The sequence below is a fragment of the Corythoichthys intestinalis genome, chromosome 2 (genome assembly GCF_030265065.1).
Source record: "Corythoichthys intestinalis isolate RoL2023-P3 chromosome 2, ASM3026506v1, whole genome shotgun sequence".
Classification (NCBI taxonomy): domain Eukaryota; kingdom Metazoa; phylum Chordata; class Actinopteri; order Syngnathiformes; family Syngnathidae; genus Corythoichthys; species Corythoichthys intestinalis.
The window spans coordinates 74,003,613-74,023,790 of NC_080396.1; the positions used below are offsets into that span (position 1 = coordinate 74,003,613).

General features: G+C 42.6%; 2 protein-coding genes across 2 annotated transcripts in view; one reads left to right on the plus strand and one right to left on the minus strand.

Annotated features, from left to right (window-relative positions):
- LOC130910933 (dnaJ homolog subfamily C member 5-like) overlaps positions 1-19,229 on the minus strand; it is a 35,729-nt gene extending 16,500 nt beyond the window's left edge. Inside the window, exon 1 of the mRNA XM_057828595.1 lies at positions 19,097-19,229. The gene's annotated coding sequence lies outside the window, so the exon portion shown is untranslated. The remainder of the gene's footprint in view (positions 1-19,096) is intronic.
- Positions 1-20,178, plus strand: part of LOC130910926 (solute carrier family 17 member 9-like) — a 50,189-nt gene that overhangs the window by 26,002 nt on the left and 4,009 nt on the right. Inside the window, exons 2-11 of the mRNA XM_057828582.1 lie at positions 661-933; positions 6,235-6,432; positions 8,791-8,930; positions 13,117-13,216; positions 13,282-13,406; positions 13,471-13,561; positions 13,911-14,007; positions 14,075-14,197; positions 19,422-19,537; positions 19,617-19,672. Of these exons, the coding sequence (XP_057684565.1) occupies positions 845-933; positions 6,235-6,432; positions 8,791-8,930; positions 13,117-13,216; positions 13,282-13,406; positions 13,471-13,561; positions 13,911-14,007; positions 14,075-14,197; positions 19,422-19,537; positions 19,617-19,672 (1,135 nt within the window). The 5' untranslated portion in view covers positions 661-844. The remainder of the gene's footprint in view (positions 1-660; positions 934-6,234; positions 6,433-8,790; positions 8,931-13,116; positions 13,217-13,281; positions 13,407-13,470; positions 13,562-13,910; positions 14,008-14,074; positions 14,198-19,421; positions 19,538-19,616; positions 19,673-20,178) is intronic.

Here is a 20,178-nt window from a genome sequence, read left to right on the forward strand (position 1 = left end):
ACTTTTAGGCTTTTTGTGGTCACTTCCTGTTGATTTTGGGTCACTTGCTGTCACTGTAGGGCATTTTGGGACACTTCCTAATCATTTGGGGACACTTTCTGTTGATTTTAAGGCATTTTGAGACCCTTACTGTCAAATTTAAGGTATTTTGGGTCACTTCCTTTAGCCTTTGAGGCTTTTTTTTTTTAAGATCATTTCCTGTTCATTTTGGGGCACTTACTGTAGATTCAAAGGCAATTTGGTACACTTACTGTCAGTTTTAAGGGCATTAAGGCTTTTTATCTCACTTCCTATCAATTTGGGGGACTCTCCGACACTTCCTGTAGACTTTGGGTTCATTTTAGGTCATTTTTTGTTGATTTGGGGTCACTTCCTGATGATTTCAGGACACTTTTCATTTCCTGTTAATTTTGGGTCACTCCCTTTTGACTTGGCGACATTTCGGGGTCACATCCGATGAATACAAGTTCACTTCCTGCTTATTTGGGGACATTTTGGGTTCACCTCCTGTTGATATAATCGCATGTCCTATCATGCAAAACTACCATCAGTGACCCAGTGTCCATCAAGTATATCTTTGGCAGCTTTTGCATGCCATGAAACGCGACCATCAACTACAAAAAAAGTATTTCAGTTATGCTTTTTTTTTCTTCCCCACAGGAGAAACGCTTTGCACAACAAGTTTTCCAAACACGCCCTGCGAATGACGTCTCTCAGTGAAGAGAATCCAATTTCACACTGGATTGACGCCCCGTGGCAACTTTCTGGAGATTGTTTGGACACGTTTTACCCGTTGATCCCGTTGGGTAGGCGGCGGCGAGCCGCGCAACACGACGCTCCCTGAATGGCCGACGGCGGGAAGGACCTTCCCGCGCCTCAACCGGAAGATTGCCAGGCCTCGAGCCAGCTGCTGGACCGACGCGTCTGGCACAGGTGAGATAAATGTTTGCTAATGTCGTATCGAACGACTAATTCAGCTAATTCCCATTCTGAGCCAAGGTGAGCTGAGAATAGTGTCGTGTTCCTTTGCTGGGTGCTCTTTGAGTGACATGAGTCACTTCCTGTAGATTTTTGTTCATACTCCCAGACATTTTTTAGCTCAATTCCTTGATAACTCGTTGGATAACATTGAGATCACGTCAATAAGTTCCCTATAAAGAATAAAACTAAAAGTTTTCCGCTATTGACAACAAAGTGTTTCCTGATACAGTGCAGTAGTACTCTACATACGCAGTTAATTCGTTCCAGGACCTTGTTTGTAAGTCGAAATGGTCATATGTCGAGCAGGATTTTCCCATAAGAATACATTATAATTCCATGAATTTGTTCCACAGCCCGAAAACCTACACTAAATCCTTAATAAATACTGCTGGTACTATTGCAAATAGCAATTACACATAGCAAAACAAATAAATCATGACTAAAAATCGGAATGATAATACACTGCTGGCCAAAAGTCTTGGCACCCTTTGAAAAATCATGTGATGCTTCTCTAATTTGTGTGATTATCAGCACCTGTTACTTACCTGTGCCACATAACAGGTGGTGGGAATAACTAAATCGCACGTGCAGCCAGTTAAAATGGATTAAAGTTGACTCAACCTCTGTCCTTGTCCTTGGGTGTACCACATTGAGGATGGAGAAAACAGTGAAGACTAAATAAATGTCTGAGGACTTGAGAAGCAAAATTGTGAGGAAGCATGGGCAATCTCCAGGCTACAAGTCCATCTCCAAAGACCTGTAATGTCCTGTGTCTACCATGCGCAGTGTCATCAATAAGTGTAAAGCCCATGGCACTGTGGCTAACCTCCCTAGATGTGGACAGAAAAGAAAAAATACCGAAAGATTTCAACGAAAGATTGTGCGGATGATGGACAAAGAACCTCGACTAACATCCAAACGAGTTCAAGCTGTCCTGCAGTCTGAGGGTACAACAGTGTCAACCCTTACGACCTGTCGACGTCTGAATGAAAAGGGACTCTATGGTAGGATACCCAGGAAGACCCCACTTTCGACTCAAAGACATAAAAAAGCCAGGCTGGAGTTTGCCAAAACTTACCTAAGAAAGTCATAAACATTTTGGAAGAATGTTCTCTGGTCAGGTGAGACAAAAGTAGAGCTTTTTGGGAAAAGGCATCAACATAGAGTTTACATGGGAAAAAAACAAGGCCTTCAAAGAATAGAACACTGTCCCCATAGTCAAACATGGCGGAGGTTCCCTGATGTTTTGGGGTTGCTTTGCTACCTCTGGCACTGGACTACTTGACCTTGTGAAGTCTGAAAACTACCAACAAATTTTGCAACATAATGTAGGGCCCAGTGTGAGAAAGCTGGGTCTTGGTGCTTGGGTGCTCGGGGCTTGGTAGCCTTCAGACTTCATAGTGCCATGCACAAGGGGGGGTCACAGTATTTTGTGCCCTCCTCCTCTTTGGCAGCAATAACTTCAACCAGACGCTTCCTTTAGCTGCAGATCAGTCTGGCACATCAAACAGGACTAATCTTGGCACATTCTTCTTGACAAAACTGCTGTACTTCAGTCAGATTCCTGGGATGTCGGACATGAATCGCTGTCTTTAGGTCATGCCACAGCATCTCAATGGGGTTCAAGTCTGGACTTTGACTTGGCCAAGCCGGAATTTTGTTCTTCTGAAACCATTCTGAAGTTGATTTACTTCTGTGTTTTGGATTATTGTCTTGTTGTAGCATCCATCCTCTTTTTAGCTTCGAATGTCTGACAGCCGGCCTCAGGTTTTCCTGCAAAACATCCAGATAAATGTTTGAATTCATTCTTCCATTAATGATTGCAAGTTGTCCAGGCCCTGAGGCAGCAAAACAGCCCCAAATCATGATGCCCCCTCCACCATGCTTCACGGTGGGGTTGAGGGTGGGTGTTGATGTTGGTGAGGGGTTCCATTTTTCCTCCACACATGACGTTGTGTGTTACTCCCAAACAATTCAGCTCTGGTTTCATCAGTCCACAAAATATTTTGCAAAAAACCTCTGTGGAGTGTCCAAGTGCCTTTTTGCAAACATTAAATGAGCAACAATGTTTTTTGGACATCAATGGCTTCCTCCGAGGAGTCCTCCCACGAACACCATTCTTGGCCATAGTTTTACATATAGTTGATATGTGCACAGAGATATTGCACTGTGCCAGTGATTTCTGTAAGTCTTTAGCAGACACTCTAGAGTTCTTTTTTACACTTCAAAAGACACTTCAAAAAGCACTAGAAAATGGTTTGAGAGAAAGCTTGGAGACTTCTAAAGTGGCCAGCAATGAGTCCAGACCTGAATCCTATAGAACAGGGGTCCCCAACCTTTTTTGCACCAGAGACCGGTGTGATTTGGGTCTTTTTTTTGCACAGTGGGCGCTTGATCGGAGAGGAAGTCCCTGGAGAATCTGATCAGCTGGCCCTGGCGACTAATGATGCTATGATTCTGGACACTTGCCTCTCTATCTACGTTTGGATCAGGGAAGACGTCAACCAGATGGAGAAATCCAGAGCGGAGGAATATTTAAAGTCGGACCCTTCTGGTTGCCTGGGCATCTCCATCAGCATCATCGGACAGGGCAATGACAGTTCCAGGCCTGGGACAACCCCTTGTGGAAGAAAGAACTCATGGGCATGGTCGGCGCACGCTAGTCGGGTCGCCGTTGGCTTATTCGTTGCTGCGCATTAGTTGCTGGTAGGCGGAGTCAGTTCTTGGCCTACCATACATAAATCACAAGCGGTTGGTCATGAATCTTGACGTCAATAAATTGGAGAAATTGGTTTTTTGTGAATATTTTTTGGGGTGTTTGGTGACATAAAGTGCCTGTGACACCAAAAAGCATGTTTATTTCATAAACACGCGGTATTTTATGCTCATGAATGAAATGGACCGCTTGGATGTGTGTGGAAGCGATCGCTATATTCATTTAGTTTTTTTAATCCCACGCCATGAAAATGAGTGACTTCCGGCAACAGTCTCGAGTTGAGAAAGAGGGCGCTGTGACGTGTACGGAGGAAGGAGTCGTCTTCACTATACAGCCGTACTGTTGTATGAGAAGGACTATGGATTCAGCTGATTTTGCGGATTAATATGTTTATTTCTCGCATCACGCCAGCCAAACGGCTGCAGAAAAATCTTGCTGTACTAGGGAGAGGCGTGTGCGCCTTTTTGGGGTTTCAAAAGGTTCCCATTCACCGGTGCATATTGGCCAAAACAAGGCCTACTACTGTGGGACCATGGGACTTACGAGGAAGTGAGTAAACATCGTGTTTTGTATTATGTCAAATACTGGGATCATTTTAATATGTAGGTGGCTTGCATTTTGTGGCTGACATGCTCCTTGTCCCCTTGGCCGACGACCGGCGGCTTGTTGCACATCCCCCCGCCGGGAGAGCTCTATACTTGCCCTCTTCATGTGCCCGGTTTTCTGTCAAATTTTCTTTTAACTTTGTGTTTAAAATAGCCGCGGATACAGCGGTTACAAAGTAAACACTACAAACTTTCTTTAAATAATGGACTACTTACATTTGATCATGGATGGGCATGTAAAAAGCTCTCCTCATACACATTAGCTGCACATGTTAGCTGCACAACAACTGCAGCCGCTCTCATATGACTCTCGCTGTTTACGTCTTCGCCGCGTAGTAAAGCATTATTTTGCCATATTCGTGTTGACCATTTGGCAGCTACACGCTCCTCCGACGTCGGCCGGTTTGTTCGGCGGTCATTGTCCAGCTGCTTCCCCGGCGAGCTCTCCTGTCCGTAGTAGCAGGGGAACGAGCTGTAAATTGCTCTCCGCCGGGCGGTTTGCTGATTGGCGAAGACAATCAACAACCCAGTCGTCATGTGAAATGATCCGGGCTAGTTATGTGTGATTTTCCGCTTCGAAGACTTTGAAACATCACGCGGTTCGGGTTAGCGTATCAGCTAGCTGTCATGCCTCTTGGTTTGTTTACATTCTCCGAAGCCAGGGAAGGGAAATGACATAAGCCCGATTTAGGTGGCATAAAATATCGTTCGGGAGGTGCGACAGTAAAGGTGAAGTCGACAGTTTTGACCACTATGGAATAATTTTGCAATGTCGTCCTAAATAAATGCATTTTTATCATTTCATATTCCATTTAGCACAAGACTTATTTGTCATGGCCATGCCATTTATTTAGCTATTGGGGAAAAATACTTGGATGAAAATAATATTCTGTAAAAATATTGGCGTAGAGAGACTGAAACAATGACATTTTGCGGCTCTCTTCGTCACGTTTTCCTCGTTCTGAATAATTCCCCTCAACGGGCTGACTGGTCCTTCTCAAGCCATTTATTTAGCCATTGAGGAAAAAATACTTGGATAAAAAGAATATCCTGTAAAAAATATTGGAGGAGAGTGACTGAAACAATGACATTTTGCAGCTCTCTTCGTTGCGTTTTCCTCGTTCTGAATAATTCTCCCTCAATGGGCTGCATACTAAATCAGATGACATCGTGACTCCGCTGACATCATCCACCTTTTGGGGGCGCTAGAGCCCTATAATGGTAGGCATGGCTAACCTGTTGTGCCGAAAAATAGCCGCCCCGCGTGAAGTGTCCCCCTGACGGACGCGCCCACACGTCACTCGTACAAACAGCTTTTTCTTACCAATCGATGGACACGGAAACGACTCTTTTACCGTGAATATGTATTATTTTACTCTGCTTGAACTAATGAATCTTGTACTGTGAATATGTATTATTTTGCTCTGCTTGAACTAATAAATGTCATACCTGTATGATTGTCATCGGGATATGGTCGTGAAAACCTGTAGACTAATACATTTCTGTTCAAAGATGGTTATGTGGCCCAGTCCACGATTTGTTACCAAAATACATTACTAGTATTTTGTGTAATTTATTTATTTAAAACTGATTTTGCAGTCGTAAATCCATTACTGTAAGGTGTCCATGAAAACATTTGACGTTTTCACCTCAATAAAGCCTCATAAATAAGCGCTACCGTCAGGGGGGACATTTCACGTAGGGGTGACATTTTTCGGCACAACACGGGCAGATTAAAAGACTTTCTCGTCATCTGCGCTTTGCTAAATTGTTGTATACTGTGGAATCGTCTCAAAATATTATTCTAATTCACATAGTAATCCTATTTAAGACTTTTTTTCCTCCTGTCGTACGCACTTTAAGACATAATTTTGATGTAACGCTACTCATACTTGAGTCAAATGTTTGACTACTCTACCCATTCCTGAACAGAGACGCAGCCCGCCGATGGATGCCAGTGTTGTTTGCGGGCTCGTGCCTGGTGTACTGCGCCCGCATGACCATGCCTGTGTGCGCGGTGGCCATGGCGGCCGACTTCGGCTGGAACAAGATCCACACGGGCGTAGCGCTGGGCGCCTTCTTTTGGGGATACTCCTGCACGCAGATCTTGGGAGGTCACGCCAGTGACATGTAAGCCACCGCTACCTACATGTGCGTAACTCATTGCCTGCCGTTGACGGTTGGAAGACAGAGGAGGTGACCCGTAAATGACTTGGGAATGTCTCAAAATCATTAGGAAGTGACTTGGAACTGAACCTAAATGAAGTCGGTCCAAAACTACTCGAAGTCAACACAAAATGTCCAGGAAGTGATCAAAAATCAACAGGAAGTGACCTGGAAATGACTCAAACTCAGCAAGTGACTTGAACTTAAATGAAGTCACCCAGAAAAGACCAGAATTTAACACAAAGTGACTTATAAAATTATCAGGAATTGATCCATAAATGTGCTAAAATTAACAGGAAATGAGCCGGGAGTGTCTCAAAATAAACAGGAAGTGACTTGGAATTGAACCTGAATGAAGTCACCCAAAATGACCTAATTCAACACAAAGTGTCCTTTAAAATTAACAGGAAGTGATCCAAAATCAACAGGAAGTGCCCTGATAATGTCTCAAAATCAGAAGGAAGTGACTTGGAATTGAACCCAAATAAAGTCACCTCAAAATAACCCGAATTCAACACCGAGTCCGCTGTGAAATTAAAAGGAAGAGATCCTAAATGAACAGGAAATGACCCGGGAATGTCCCAGAATCAGCAGGAAGTGACTTGGAATTGAACCTTACATGAAGTTACCCCAAAGTGCCCTGAATTCAACACAAAGTGTCCTGTAAAATTAGCAGATAGTGACCCATAAATGCCCCAAAATAAACAGGAGGTGACCCAAAATTAACAGGAAATGACCCGGGAATTTCTCAAAATCAGCAGGACGTGACTTGGAATTGAAACTAAATCAAGTCGACCTGAAATGACCCAAATTCAACACAATGTGTCCTGTAAAATTAACAGGAAGTGATCCAAAACCAACAGGAAGTGACCTGGAAATAATCTCAATATTAACAGGAATTTACAGGGGAATGTCTCAAAATTCGTAGGATGTGACTTGGAATTGACCCCAAATAAAGTCCGCTCAAAATGACCTGAATTCAACACTGAGTGTGCTGTGAAATAAACAGAAAGAGATCCAAAATCAATAGGTAGAGACCTGGAAATGACCCCAAATTAGCAGGAAATGTCCCGGAAATGTCCAAAAGTAACGAGGAAGCGACTTGAAATTGAACCTAAATAAAGTTACCACAAAATGACCTGAATTCAACACAAAGTGTCCTGTGAAATTAATAGGAAGTGATCCAAAGTCAACAGATAGTGACCCATAAATGCCCCAAAAACAACAGGAAGTGACCCAAAACTAACAGGAAATGACCCGGGAATGTCCAAAAATTTGCAGGAAGTGACTTGGAATTGAACCTAAATGATGGCACCCCAAAATGATACGAATTCAACACAAAGTGTCCTGTGAAATTAACAGGAAGTGATCCTAAATCAACAGGAAGTGACCCAAAATTAACAGGAAATTACCCGGGAATTTCTCAAAATCAGCAGGAAGTGACTTGGAATTAAAACTATATGAAGTCGACCCAAAATGACCCAAATATAACACAAAGTGTCCCATAAAAATTAACAGGAAGTGATCCAAAATCAACAGGAAGTGACCCAGAAATGGCCCAAAATAAACAGGAAATGGCCCGGGAATTTCTCTAAATCAGCAGGAAGTGACTTTGAATTTAAACTGAATGAAGTTGACCCTAAATCACCCAAATTCAACACAAAGTGTCCCCTAAAATTATCAGGAAGTGATCCAAAATCAACAGGAACTGACTTGTAAATTACCCATAATTAACAGGAAATGACACGGCAGTGTGTCAAAATTAGCAGGAAGTGATTTGGAATTGAACCTAAATTATGGCACCCCAAAATGACACGAATTTAACACAAAGTGTCCTTTGAAATTAACAGGAAGTGATCCAAAATCAACAGGGAGTGACCCGGAAATTACCCAAAATTACCAGGAAATGACCCGGAATTTTTCAAAAGCAGCAGGATGTGACTTGTGATTGAATCTAAAATTAGTCACCCAAAAATGACCCGAATTCCACAGGAAATGGCAGGAAGTGATCCAAAGACAACAGGAAGTGATGTAGAATTCAACCTAAATAAAAATGAAGTCCCAAAATGACACAAATTCAACTGGAAGTAACCTGTAAACACCCCCAAATTAACAGGAAGTGGCTTGTAAATGCCACAAGATTCAATCAACAGGAAGTCGCAACATGCTAACTTTAGTTTAGCTAATTTAGTTTAGCCTGTTGCCGCCCTTCCCACTTCAAATGAATTGGACGACTAGCGCCCTCAGTGGCAGCCAATGAGTTAACGGGAAGAAATGCAAGCAGTTTGGGGTCAGATTGACGAACTGTGTTTTATTTTGTAGAATTGGAGGCGAACGAATGATATTCCTGTCAGCCGCGTCGTGGGCGTTAGTGACGGCGGCCACGCCCCTTCTGGCCCGCCTTGGCTCGCACACCTTGGCTCTCATGACCATGGCCAGAGTCCTCATGGGAATGCTGCAAGGTGACTTTTTTTTAGTAATTGATCGTAACCGTAAATGCCCCAAAACCAACAGGGTAACCTGTAAATGCACCTAAATTAACAGGAACAAACCTGAAAATGGATTTTAGAAGAGTAAGTCACCTATGAATGACCCAAAATCAACAATAAGTGACCCCAAAACGCCCCAAAATAAACAGGAAGAGACCTATAATCAACAGGAAGAGACCAAAATAAACAGGAAGTGACCCTGAGATGCCCCCAAATCAACAGGAAGTGACCCGATATTAACAGGACATAACAAATATCAACAGGAAGTGACCAAAATAAGCAGTAAGTCATCCAGAAATTCACCCAAAACAACAGGAAGTGACCCGATATCAACAAAAAAAAGACCCCGAAAACCGATAAACAGGAAGTGACCTGATATCAACAGGAAGTGACCCGATATCAACAAGAAGTGACCTGATACCAACAGAAAGCGACCCTGAAATGACACGACGTGAACAGGAAATTACCCGTTACCAACAGGATGTGACAATATTAATAGAAGGTGACCCAATATCCACAGAAAGTGACAAATATCAACAGGAAGTGACCCGATATCAATTGGAAGTGACCCCATATCAACAGGAGGTGACCCCATATCAACAGAAAGTGATCCTAAAATGTCATCAAATCAACAGGAAGTGACCCCGAAATGACACGAAGTGAAACGTGAGCAACAAGAAATGACCCGATATTAACAAGAAATGACTCGATATAAACAGGAAAGGACCCGAAATCAACAGGATGTGACACAATATCAACAGAAGGTGACTTATCAACAGGAAGTGACCTGATATCAACAAGAAATGACCCGATATCAACAGAAAGTGATTCTGAAATGCCGCCAAATAACAAGTGACCTGATATCAACAGAAAGTGACCCTGAAATGACACGACATCAAGAGGAAATTACCCGTTATCAACAGAATGTGACACATTATCAAAAGAAGGTGACCCAATATCCACAGAAAGTGACAAATATCAACAGGAAGTGACCTGATATCGAAATGAAGTGACCCGATATCAATGGGAAGTGACCCCATATCAACAGGAGGTGACCCCATATCAACAGAAAGTGATCCTGAAATGTCATCAAATCAACAGGAAGTGACCCCGAAATGACACGCCATCAACAGGAAGTGACCCGTTATCAATAGGATGTGCCTCAATATCAATAGGAAGTGACCCGATATCAACAGAAAGTGATCCTGAAATGCCATCAAATATACAGGAAGTGACCCGATACAAACAGAAAGGGAGCCCGAAATGACACGATATCAACAGGAAGTGACACGTTATCAACAGGATGTGACACAATAGCAATAGGAAGTAACCCAATATCCACAGAAAGTGACAAATATCAACAGGAAGTGACCCGATATATTATGGAAGTGACACATATCGAAAGAGGTGACCCGATATTAACAGGAATTGATCCTGAAATGCTGTCAAATCAACAGAAAGTAAACCCAAAAGGGCCCGATATCAATAGGAGGTGACTTGACATCAACAGGACGTGGCCAAATATCGACCGGTAGTGACACAATAAAGTGACACAATATCAACAGGAAGTGACTCGGTATCAACGGGAAGTGACACAATATCAACAGGAAGCGACCCCATATCAACAAGAAGTGACCCTATATCATAAAGAAGTGACCCGATATCAACAGGAAGTGATCCTGAAATGTTGTCAAATCAACAGAAAGTGAACCCAAAATGGCCCGGTATCAATAGAAAGTGACCTGACATCAACAGGACGTAACCCGATATCAACTGGTAGTGACTCGATATCAAACGGAAGTGACTCAGTATCAATAAAAAGTGATCCGATATAAACAGTAAGAGACAAATATCAACAGGAAGTGACCCGATATCAACAAGAAGTGACCCAATATCAACAAAAAGTGTTCCTGAAATGCCGTCAAATCAACAGGGAGTAAACTGATATCAACAGAAAATGACCCCGAAATGACACCACATCAACAGGAAGTGACTTGATATCAACAGGAAGTGACTCGATATCAACAGGAAGTGACCCCATATAAACAGGAAGTGACAAATATCGACAAGAAGTGACCCCATATCAACAAAAAGTGACTCGATATCAACAGGAAGTGACCCCATATTAACAGGAAGTCACCCAATATCAAAAAGAAGTGACCCAATGTCAACAGGAAATGACTTGATATCAACAGGAAGTCACTCAGTATGAATAGGATGTGACCTGATATCAACAGGAAGTGACCCCATATATGCAGAAAGTGACAAATATCAACAGGTAGTGACCACATATTGACAGGAAGTGATCTTGAAATGCTGTCAAATCAACAGAAAGTGAACCCAAAATGGCCCGATATAAATAGAAAGTGACCTGACATCAACAGGACGTGACCAGATATCAACCGGTAGTGACTTGATATCAACAGGAAATTACCCCATATCAACAGGAAGTGACCCCACATTAACAGGAAGTGAGCCAATATCAACAAGAAGTGACCCAATATCAACAGAAAGTAAACCCAAAATGGCCCAATATCAACAGAAAGTGACCCCATATCAACAAGAAGTCACCCAATATCAAAAAGAAGTGACCCAATGTCAATAGGAAATGACTCGACATCAACAAGAAGTGACCCAATGTCAATAGGAAATGACTCGACATCAACAAGAAGTGACTCGATATCAACAGAAAGTGACTCGATATCAACATAAAGTAAATCGATATCAACAGAAAGTGACCTGATATCAACAGGAAGTGAACCCAAAATGGCCCAATATCAATAGGAAGTGACCTAACAGCAACAGGATGTGACCCGATATCAACAGGAAGTGACTCCATATCAACAGAAAGTGACTAAGTGTCAACAATAAGTGACCCGATATCAACAGGAAGTGACTCCATATCAACAGAAGGGGACTAAGTATCAACAATAAGTGACCCGATATCAACAGTAAGTGACCCCATATTAACAGGAAGTGACAAATATCAACAGGAAGTGAACCCATATTAACAGGAAGTCACCCAATATACAAAAAGAAGTGACCCGATATCCACAGTATGTGACAAATATCAATAGGATGTGACACAATATCAACAAGAAGTGACCCGACATCAACAGGAACTGACTCGATATCAAAAAGAAGTGACGTGATATCAACAGGAAGTGATCTCGAAATGCTGTCAAATCAACAGAAAGTGAACCCAAAATGGCCCGATAGAAATAGGAAGTGACTGGACATCAACAGGACGTGAACCGTTATCAACCGGTAGTACGTCGATATCAACAGAAAGTGACCCGATATCAACATGAAGTGACCCGATATCAACATGAAGTGACCCGATATCAACCAGTAGTGACTCAATATTAACAGGAAGTGACCCGATAACAACAGGAAGTGACCCGATAACAACAGGAAATTACCCCATATCAACAGGAAGTGACCCCACATTAACAGGAAGTGAACCAATATCAACAAGAAGTGACCCAATATCAACAGGAAATGACCCTATATCAAAAGAAAGTGAACCCAAAATGGCCCAATATCAACCGGAAGTGACTCAGTATCAACAGGAAGTGACACAATATAGACAGGAAGTGACCCATATTAACAGGAGATGACAAATATCAACAGGAAGTGACTCCATATTAACAGGAAATCACCCGAAATCAAACAGAAGTGACGCAATGTCAACAAGAAATGACTCGATATCAACAGAAAAAGACTCGATATCAACAGGATGTGACCTGATATCAACCGGAAGTGAACCCATATTAACAGGAAGTGACAAATATCGACAGGAAGTGACCCCATATTAAAAGGGAGTCACCCAATATCACACAGAAGTAACCCAATGTCAACAGGAAATGACTCGATATCAACAGGAAGTGACCCCATATCAACAGGAAGTGACAAATATCAACAGGAAGTCACCCAATATCAAAAAGAAGTGACCCAATGTCAACAGGAAGTGACTCAGTATGAATTGGACATGACCTGATATCAACGGGAAGTGACCCCATATCAACAGGAAGTGACCTGTTATCTGTCACATTAAAGCTACCATGGACATTTCTCCAGAAATTGCATTTTCTAATATATATTTTTTCATGAAGTTGCTCATGTTTGGGTGGTGGGATGGTACACCAATATTTTCTAGGCGTCTTCTTCCCATCCTTGGTTAGTCTGGTAGCCCGACGTTCACCGGAAGGGCAAAAGAGCTTCTTGACTAGCATCTCACAAAGCGGGAGCTCTTTGGGGTAAGCCGCCGCCATTGCCGCCATCACGTCCGTGGCTCAAGTCGGCCTTTGCTCTGCACTTCCAGAATCTTGCTTGCGGGCGTGCTGGGCTCCATCATGTTGGAGCGCTACGGTTGGGAAAGCGTCTTCTATGCCGTGGCCTCGCTGTCCGCGCTCTGGGCGCTGCTCGTCTGGCGCCGTTTCCTCAAAGGTGACATTGAGGTCTTAACGCTCCAACTCATCTTCCGATGAGTTAAACGCTGCGATCTTTTTAGGCAGGCTTCTTTGCGAAAGAAGACAGGACTCCAGGTCCGAGAGTTTCTCCTGCACGCGTCTGTTGAACCTCCTAAGGAAACCCTGTGTCTGGTAGGCCAATCAAAAAATGTCTAGCATTAGCATTCAAAGGAATTGGATGTCTACCATAATCGATGAGGTCCTTTTGGGTCACTTCCTTGTTCGTTTCAGGGTACTTATGGGTCACCTCTTGTTGACTTTCAGGGAATTTCCTTTTCACTGGTCACTTCCTGTTGAATTTGGGAAGTTTGACGTTGGTGTCACTTTATTTTCTTATTTGTGTTGTCTTCGATGGGATGATTGGTAATGAAAATCAATAAAAACACTTGCGTGATTTTAAACCTTTGGCAGATTTTTGCCTCAGGAACGTCAAATCCCCCGAGAGTGTCAATAAAAAGGCTTGTGGTCTTTGATTTCCCAGTGCTGCGGTGTTTGCTCACATGTGCACGTGCGGCACCTCCTTCACACTACTGTCGTGGATGCCCACCTACTTCAGCCAAGAATACCCCCATGCCACGGTAGCCATCTTCTTGCCCCTTCGTCTCCGTCCGGTGCCTTTTGACGCTGTCTTCTCTCCACCGGCAGACGTGGCAGTACAACGTCTTCCCTTGGGCGGCCGCCATTCCGGTCGCTCTCTGCAGCGGACGTCTTTCCGATTGGCTCATCGGCCGAGGCTTCGGCGTGGCCTTTGTCAGAAAGTCCATGCAGGTGAGTCCGTCATCAACTTTCCATTTTGATCGTCGAAAGAGACATTGTTGGACCTCAAAATCCGCTTCTTGACGTTCATTCATTCGCTGCCAGCCCTCCTTACTTATAAAAGATATCGATATCAATAGGTAGTGACTCCGAAACGCCTCCAAAGCAACAGAAAGTGACCTGATAGCGTTACGAAGTAACTCCGAAATGTCCCCAATTCAACAGGAAGTCATCTAATATCTACAGGAAGTGACCTGATATCAACAGGACGTGACCTAGAAATGCCCACTAAGAAACAGTGAAGGACTCTGACCTTTTAGCCAGATTGCCAGAATCACGCCAGCCGAACCACCGGAACTGCGCTAGCGCAATTCCAACGACCCGGGCCGGCGGAAGCCGGACAAACTGGCCAAAAGGCGTTCACCTTAGTCTTAACCACTTGTACTGACTCCCTTTTAAAAGCTGGAAAAAGGCTTCGGAACACAAGGTTACAATTTATTCCAAGTCTGCAGCAATCATACAGCACAGAGAGACCCAGGTGAGGAGGCAAACCGGATCCAGGGCCACCATATAGCATGTCAATGACAACGATTCGTTAAAGGCTCTGGTGAGGCGGGCTGTTGTCCAGAAGAAAGGTATGTTTGGGCGTTGTTTCGTTATGAGGGCAACAAGAGTTAAGGATTTTGCCACCTCAGCGTCACGTGAGTGCTGAGTGTCAACTTCTCAGTCGCGGGTTCCTCGTTATCAGATGTTGCTTGTGGCAAGAGAAGATGTCCATTTGTTCTGGACTGTCCAGAAGAGCTGATTGACGTGGGTTTGTAGATGTCTTACCTATCACCTGCTTAGCGTCAATCTTGCTCAGTCAGTTGCATAACACGCGCGTTGGGCTTCCGTGGTCAGAAGGCATCCTGTATCTGTTCTATCCTTATCTGCCCGTTGTCTTGGCGCTGCAAATTCTAATCATTTCAAGACCAACTGTTTATAATATAAATATATTCTGCATGTTTTTTCATAAACGATATAAATGCTATTTATTTTATTTTAGGTGTGTTAGAGTAACACAAAACAAACAGTAAATACGAGAAAAGATACCATTCCCTTTAACAGGAAGTGACCCTGAAATGTCCAAAAACCAATGGAAGTGACCTGATCTCAACAAGAAGTGGCCCAATTTCAATACAAAGTAATTCTGAAACGCCACCAATTCAACAGGAAGGGACCTAATATCAACAGGAAGTGCCGCATAATTAACCAAAAGTGTCGCAAAATTAACAGGAAGTGACCGGATAAATAGTAACTCACCCAGAAATGACACAAAATAAACAGTGACTTTATTTTTTTCTTTCTTATTTTTATTTTTTTTAACTTGTCCTGTTCAGCTGTTTGACATGGAGAATGGAAGTCTAAGTGTCCATTTGGTCTGAACAGTTTTAATGTTTCACACTGAGAGTATGACATACTCCCATTGAGATCATTCAACATACCTCGTTTATTATGACAAAGTAGCAAACAGGAAGGGGTTATGGACAAAAGACAAAAGGACAAAAGAAACACAACAGAAGAAAGAAAATAAACACAAACAAACAACAAGAAATACATTGAACACCTACACTAACTATGAATATGTTGGTGCTATCGTCAGCTAGATGTATTTCCGGTTGACACCATGTGGCGGGCCTGTTCACCAGGGAAAGAAGGAGGGGGGTCTAGAAGATAAGTGATTGGGAGGAGTCGAGTGTACATAAATCAGCTCTGTGATCTAGAAACCAGTAATCATGTGAACCCCTTGTGAGTGTAAGCCCGTCGGCAACAGACCCTACGCCGCCCCATCGCCAATCCCGGCACTGGGTCCCCACACCCGAGCGCGCCCAATCACATCCAGCCGCGCGCGAGCCCTACCAAACACGCGACAGCCACGCAGACGAGCGGAGACGCTGCGTGGGCGCCACCCCAGGGCCATGGCCTCCACCAGGCCAGCCCGGGGAGGGAGGGCGGTCAGGGGGAGCCAGCGCACCCCATCCGTCATTCCGCAGCCCAGCAAAGGGGCCATCGTCACCCCCCCAGGATCCAGGGGCCACCCGTGCCCCCATCAATTGATCTGGAAGAGGGGGAGCACTACCAACCCCACGAGTATTTTCGACAAAACTGCTGCCGTTCAGTCAGATTCCTGGGATGTCTGGCATGAATTGCTGACTTTAGGTCATGCCACAGCATCTCAATGGGGTTCAAGTCTAGACTTTGACTTGGCTACTCCAAAACGTGTATTTTGTTCTTCTAAAACCCATTCTGAAGTTGATTTACTTTTGTGTTTTGCATCATTATCTTGTTGCAGCATCCATCCTCTTTTAGCTTCAACTGTCTGACAGACGGCCTCAGGTTTTCCTGCCTTTTGAATTCATTCTTCCAATAATGATTGCAAGTTGTCCAGGCCCTGAAGCAGCAAAACAGCCCCAAATAATGATGCTCCTTCCACCATGCTTCACGGTGGGGATGAGGTGTTCCATTTTTCCTCCACACATGACGTTGTATGTTACGCTCAAATAATTCAACTATTTGTTTCATCAGTCCACAAAATATTTTGCCAAAACTTCTGTGGAGTGTCCATGTGCCTTTTTGCGAACATTAAACGAGCAACAATGTTTTTTAGACAGCAATGGCTTCCTCTGTGGAGTCCTCCCATGAACACCATTCTTGGCCATAGTTTTACATATAGTTGATGTGTGCACAGAGATATTGGACTGTGCCAGTGATTTCTGCAAGTCTTTAGCAGACGCTCTAGGGTTCTTTTTACCACTCGGAGTATTCTGCGCTCAACTCTTGGCGTCATCTTTGGTGGACGGCCACTCCTTGGGAGAGAAGCAACAGTCTCCATTCATAGGCAACTCCTCTGACTGTCGATTGATGAATATCCAGACTTTTAGGGATGGTTTTGTATCTTTTCCCTGCTTTATACAAATCAACAATCCTTGATCCCAGGTCTTCAGTCAGCTCTTCAGTCTTTGAGCCCTGATGCACATCAGACAATGCTTCGCATCAAGACAATTCTTACCGGGTGTGTGTTTTATAGTGGGTAAGGCAGCTTCTAAACCACTCATCAGTGATTGGGAACACATCTGACTTAAATTGTTTGGTAAAAAAATGGTTTCAATTGCTCTTTAAGTCTCCGTAGGCAGAGGGTTCACTTACTTATTTTTCCCCCTTTGGTCATTGTTGCATGCTATCCTCATTAAAATATCAAAACCTATAAATGTTTGGGTGGTTTTAGTTAAAGCAGACACTGTATTTACATCTCTGTGATTTTTACAAAGATCAGATCACATTTGATGGTTATTTTATTCAGAAATGTGGGAAATTCCAAACTGTACAGATTCTTTTTTATACCACTGAAGTGTGAAGCACTTTGAGGGCCTTGAAGGCGGGGCCGGATGTATGGGTGGGCCGGGGTGGGCACGGCCCACCCAGACGTGAGTCGTGCCCACCCAATCAAAATGTCGGGAATATCTATTGTAGCGTCGCACTGGATATAGAGAACGCACGGAGAGTTGGTCTCACCTACTTTTTTATAGCAGGATTTCACCAATGAGACGTCGCAAAAATAATCACATGACTCCATTATACAAATCAGACGCAAGCTTGCCGTCCGAGCTTCACGCCAGCCTGCTCAATTATGTGGTGTTTAGTACCGTAAAAAAATGAAGTATTTTATATTGAGCGCTGCTCTCAACAGGACTCAAAAGTGCGGATTTCAACCTCTACCAGTTTTTATTTGGCATTGATTGACCAAGGAAAACCGGATATATGCTCCTTTTAATTTCTAAATAGTAATAATGAAGAAACTCTTCACTGTTCAAACTAGGAACTATTTTTTCCACCAGAGGGCACTCATGCTCTTTGGACGAAGAATGCCTCGTTTATGTTTTTTTTTCTCTCATTGAATACATTTTTTTTTGGTATTTCTTTGGCTTTATGCGGTTATGTAATGTGTTATTGTCCAGTATCATTATAACAACGGTTCATATACCATTGTAAAAAAAAAAAAAAAAAAAAAAAAATTAAACAAAAATAAGCAGTTACTCAAAATGTCACTCTTAATTGAGTATTCTTTTCACTGCATACTTTTTTATTTGTACTTGAGTACATTTTTTGGATGACTACTTTTACTCTTACTTGAGTAATATTAGTTTGAAGTAACACTACTCTTAGTTGAGTAAAAATGTTGGCTGCTCTACCCACCTCTGCGTTTAAATATTATATAATATATATTATAAAATCCAGACACTTATTCTGGAAGTTTTCAGAATGTTTCTTAAGTAGTTTTTAAAAACAAAGGTTTAATCAAACGGTGTACCAATGAAACCATTACATATGCACTGCAAAACCCAAACCAAAAAAAAAAGAAAAGCTTCCCTTGTTTTCAGTGTAAATATACTAGAAATAAGTGAAATTATCTGCGAGAGCTTCAATTAAATTTACTCACTTAGATTTCTTGAAATAAGAAAAATACCTAGCTGAAAATAAGCTTAAAAATCTGTCAGAAATGTTCTTAAATTCAAGAATAGATATTGTTCAAAACATTATTTAAAAGCATTTTTCTCTTGACTTAGGTGAAAAATGACCAACTTGTAGTTGTATGGCCTTAATAAGAACAAATACTGTAGCAATAGTAATATTTACTTAAAGTAAGTGGAAGAATCTGATGCATTAATCTGTTAACCAGCCGTTAACATTCAGAACAAGATGGAGAAAATTATTCGACTAGATTGAAGAAAAATTAAAGAAATGCAGAGGGTAAAAAAAAGCCTGCATTGGGGGTGCCCCCTCAAGATTTCTTAGTGCCCACTCTGGTGGGTAAACCTAGATCCGGGCCTGCTTGAAGGTGGAAAGGTGCTATACAACTATAACTCCACTTACCAAAGCAGGCAAAACTGGGGACGATTTTAATCTGTTTTCCTCATAAAAGCGAGATAATCCGTCTATCTCTACTACTGTGAATGAAATAATATACTTTGCGATTAAAAATATTTTTAAAAAACGCTTAAAAGCCTGTCGCTGGGGCCACTTTCCCTTTACAGGTCTCTAGTATATTCACTGGCGACAAAAGGCAGCTGCACAGGTGTTGTGCATGAGCTAATTGATGGCAGTGAGAGGCGTTCATCACAATGGGAAAATTAGGCACCCTGACTTTCCACCTTGTTACAGAACAAAAACAGGTTTTTGTTTGTTTGTCTTGTTTAAGTTCATCGCAATGGGCGTGTCCAGCGCTTTTGTCCTGCCGCTGTCCACCGAGGTGTCTTTTCCTATGGCCGTCGCCTGTATTTCCGCCGCCATGGTCGCGCTCTCCTTCACCACCTGGTGAGTGACGAACAGCTCGCTCGCTTTACTCTCGTGCAACTTTCATGTCTTTCCTACGTGTCCCTCTGCTTCCCTCTAGCGGCGTCTCCGTCAATGTGCAGGATCTCGCGCCTACAAGTGCCGGAGCCCTCTATGGTGAGTTAGATCAAAAGAAAGATAAATTGAACGCAAATCAAGTTAGCAAAGCATGAAACTGGAATAAATTATAATAAAAGCAAACCTTAATTAAAATAAATATAATAAAATGAATTAAGATTGATAAAAATGGTAACTTTGCATGTTATGCAAAAGCTATCATGTATAATATTTTTCTCTCTTTTTCTCTAAACTGTACTTTTTTCCCCCCAAATCAGATCATTCACAGATCCAAAAATCCAGGTCACCAAGCTGTATACAAAAAAAATAGTTTCATAGTTTTTTCCAAAAACATATATTTCCGCCAAAATGTATTCAAAATATACCCATTCATTTTTAATGGCAACAACTTCCCATTCATTTTCAGTAGCACAAAAACATTTCCATTCACTCCCATTGATTCCCAACCCTAGCAAAACAGGGCGTGACCTCAAAATGCGCCCAAAATATACAGGAAATGACTTAATATTTACGGGAAGTGACCCCGAAATGCCCCCAAATCAACA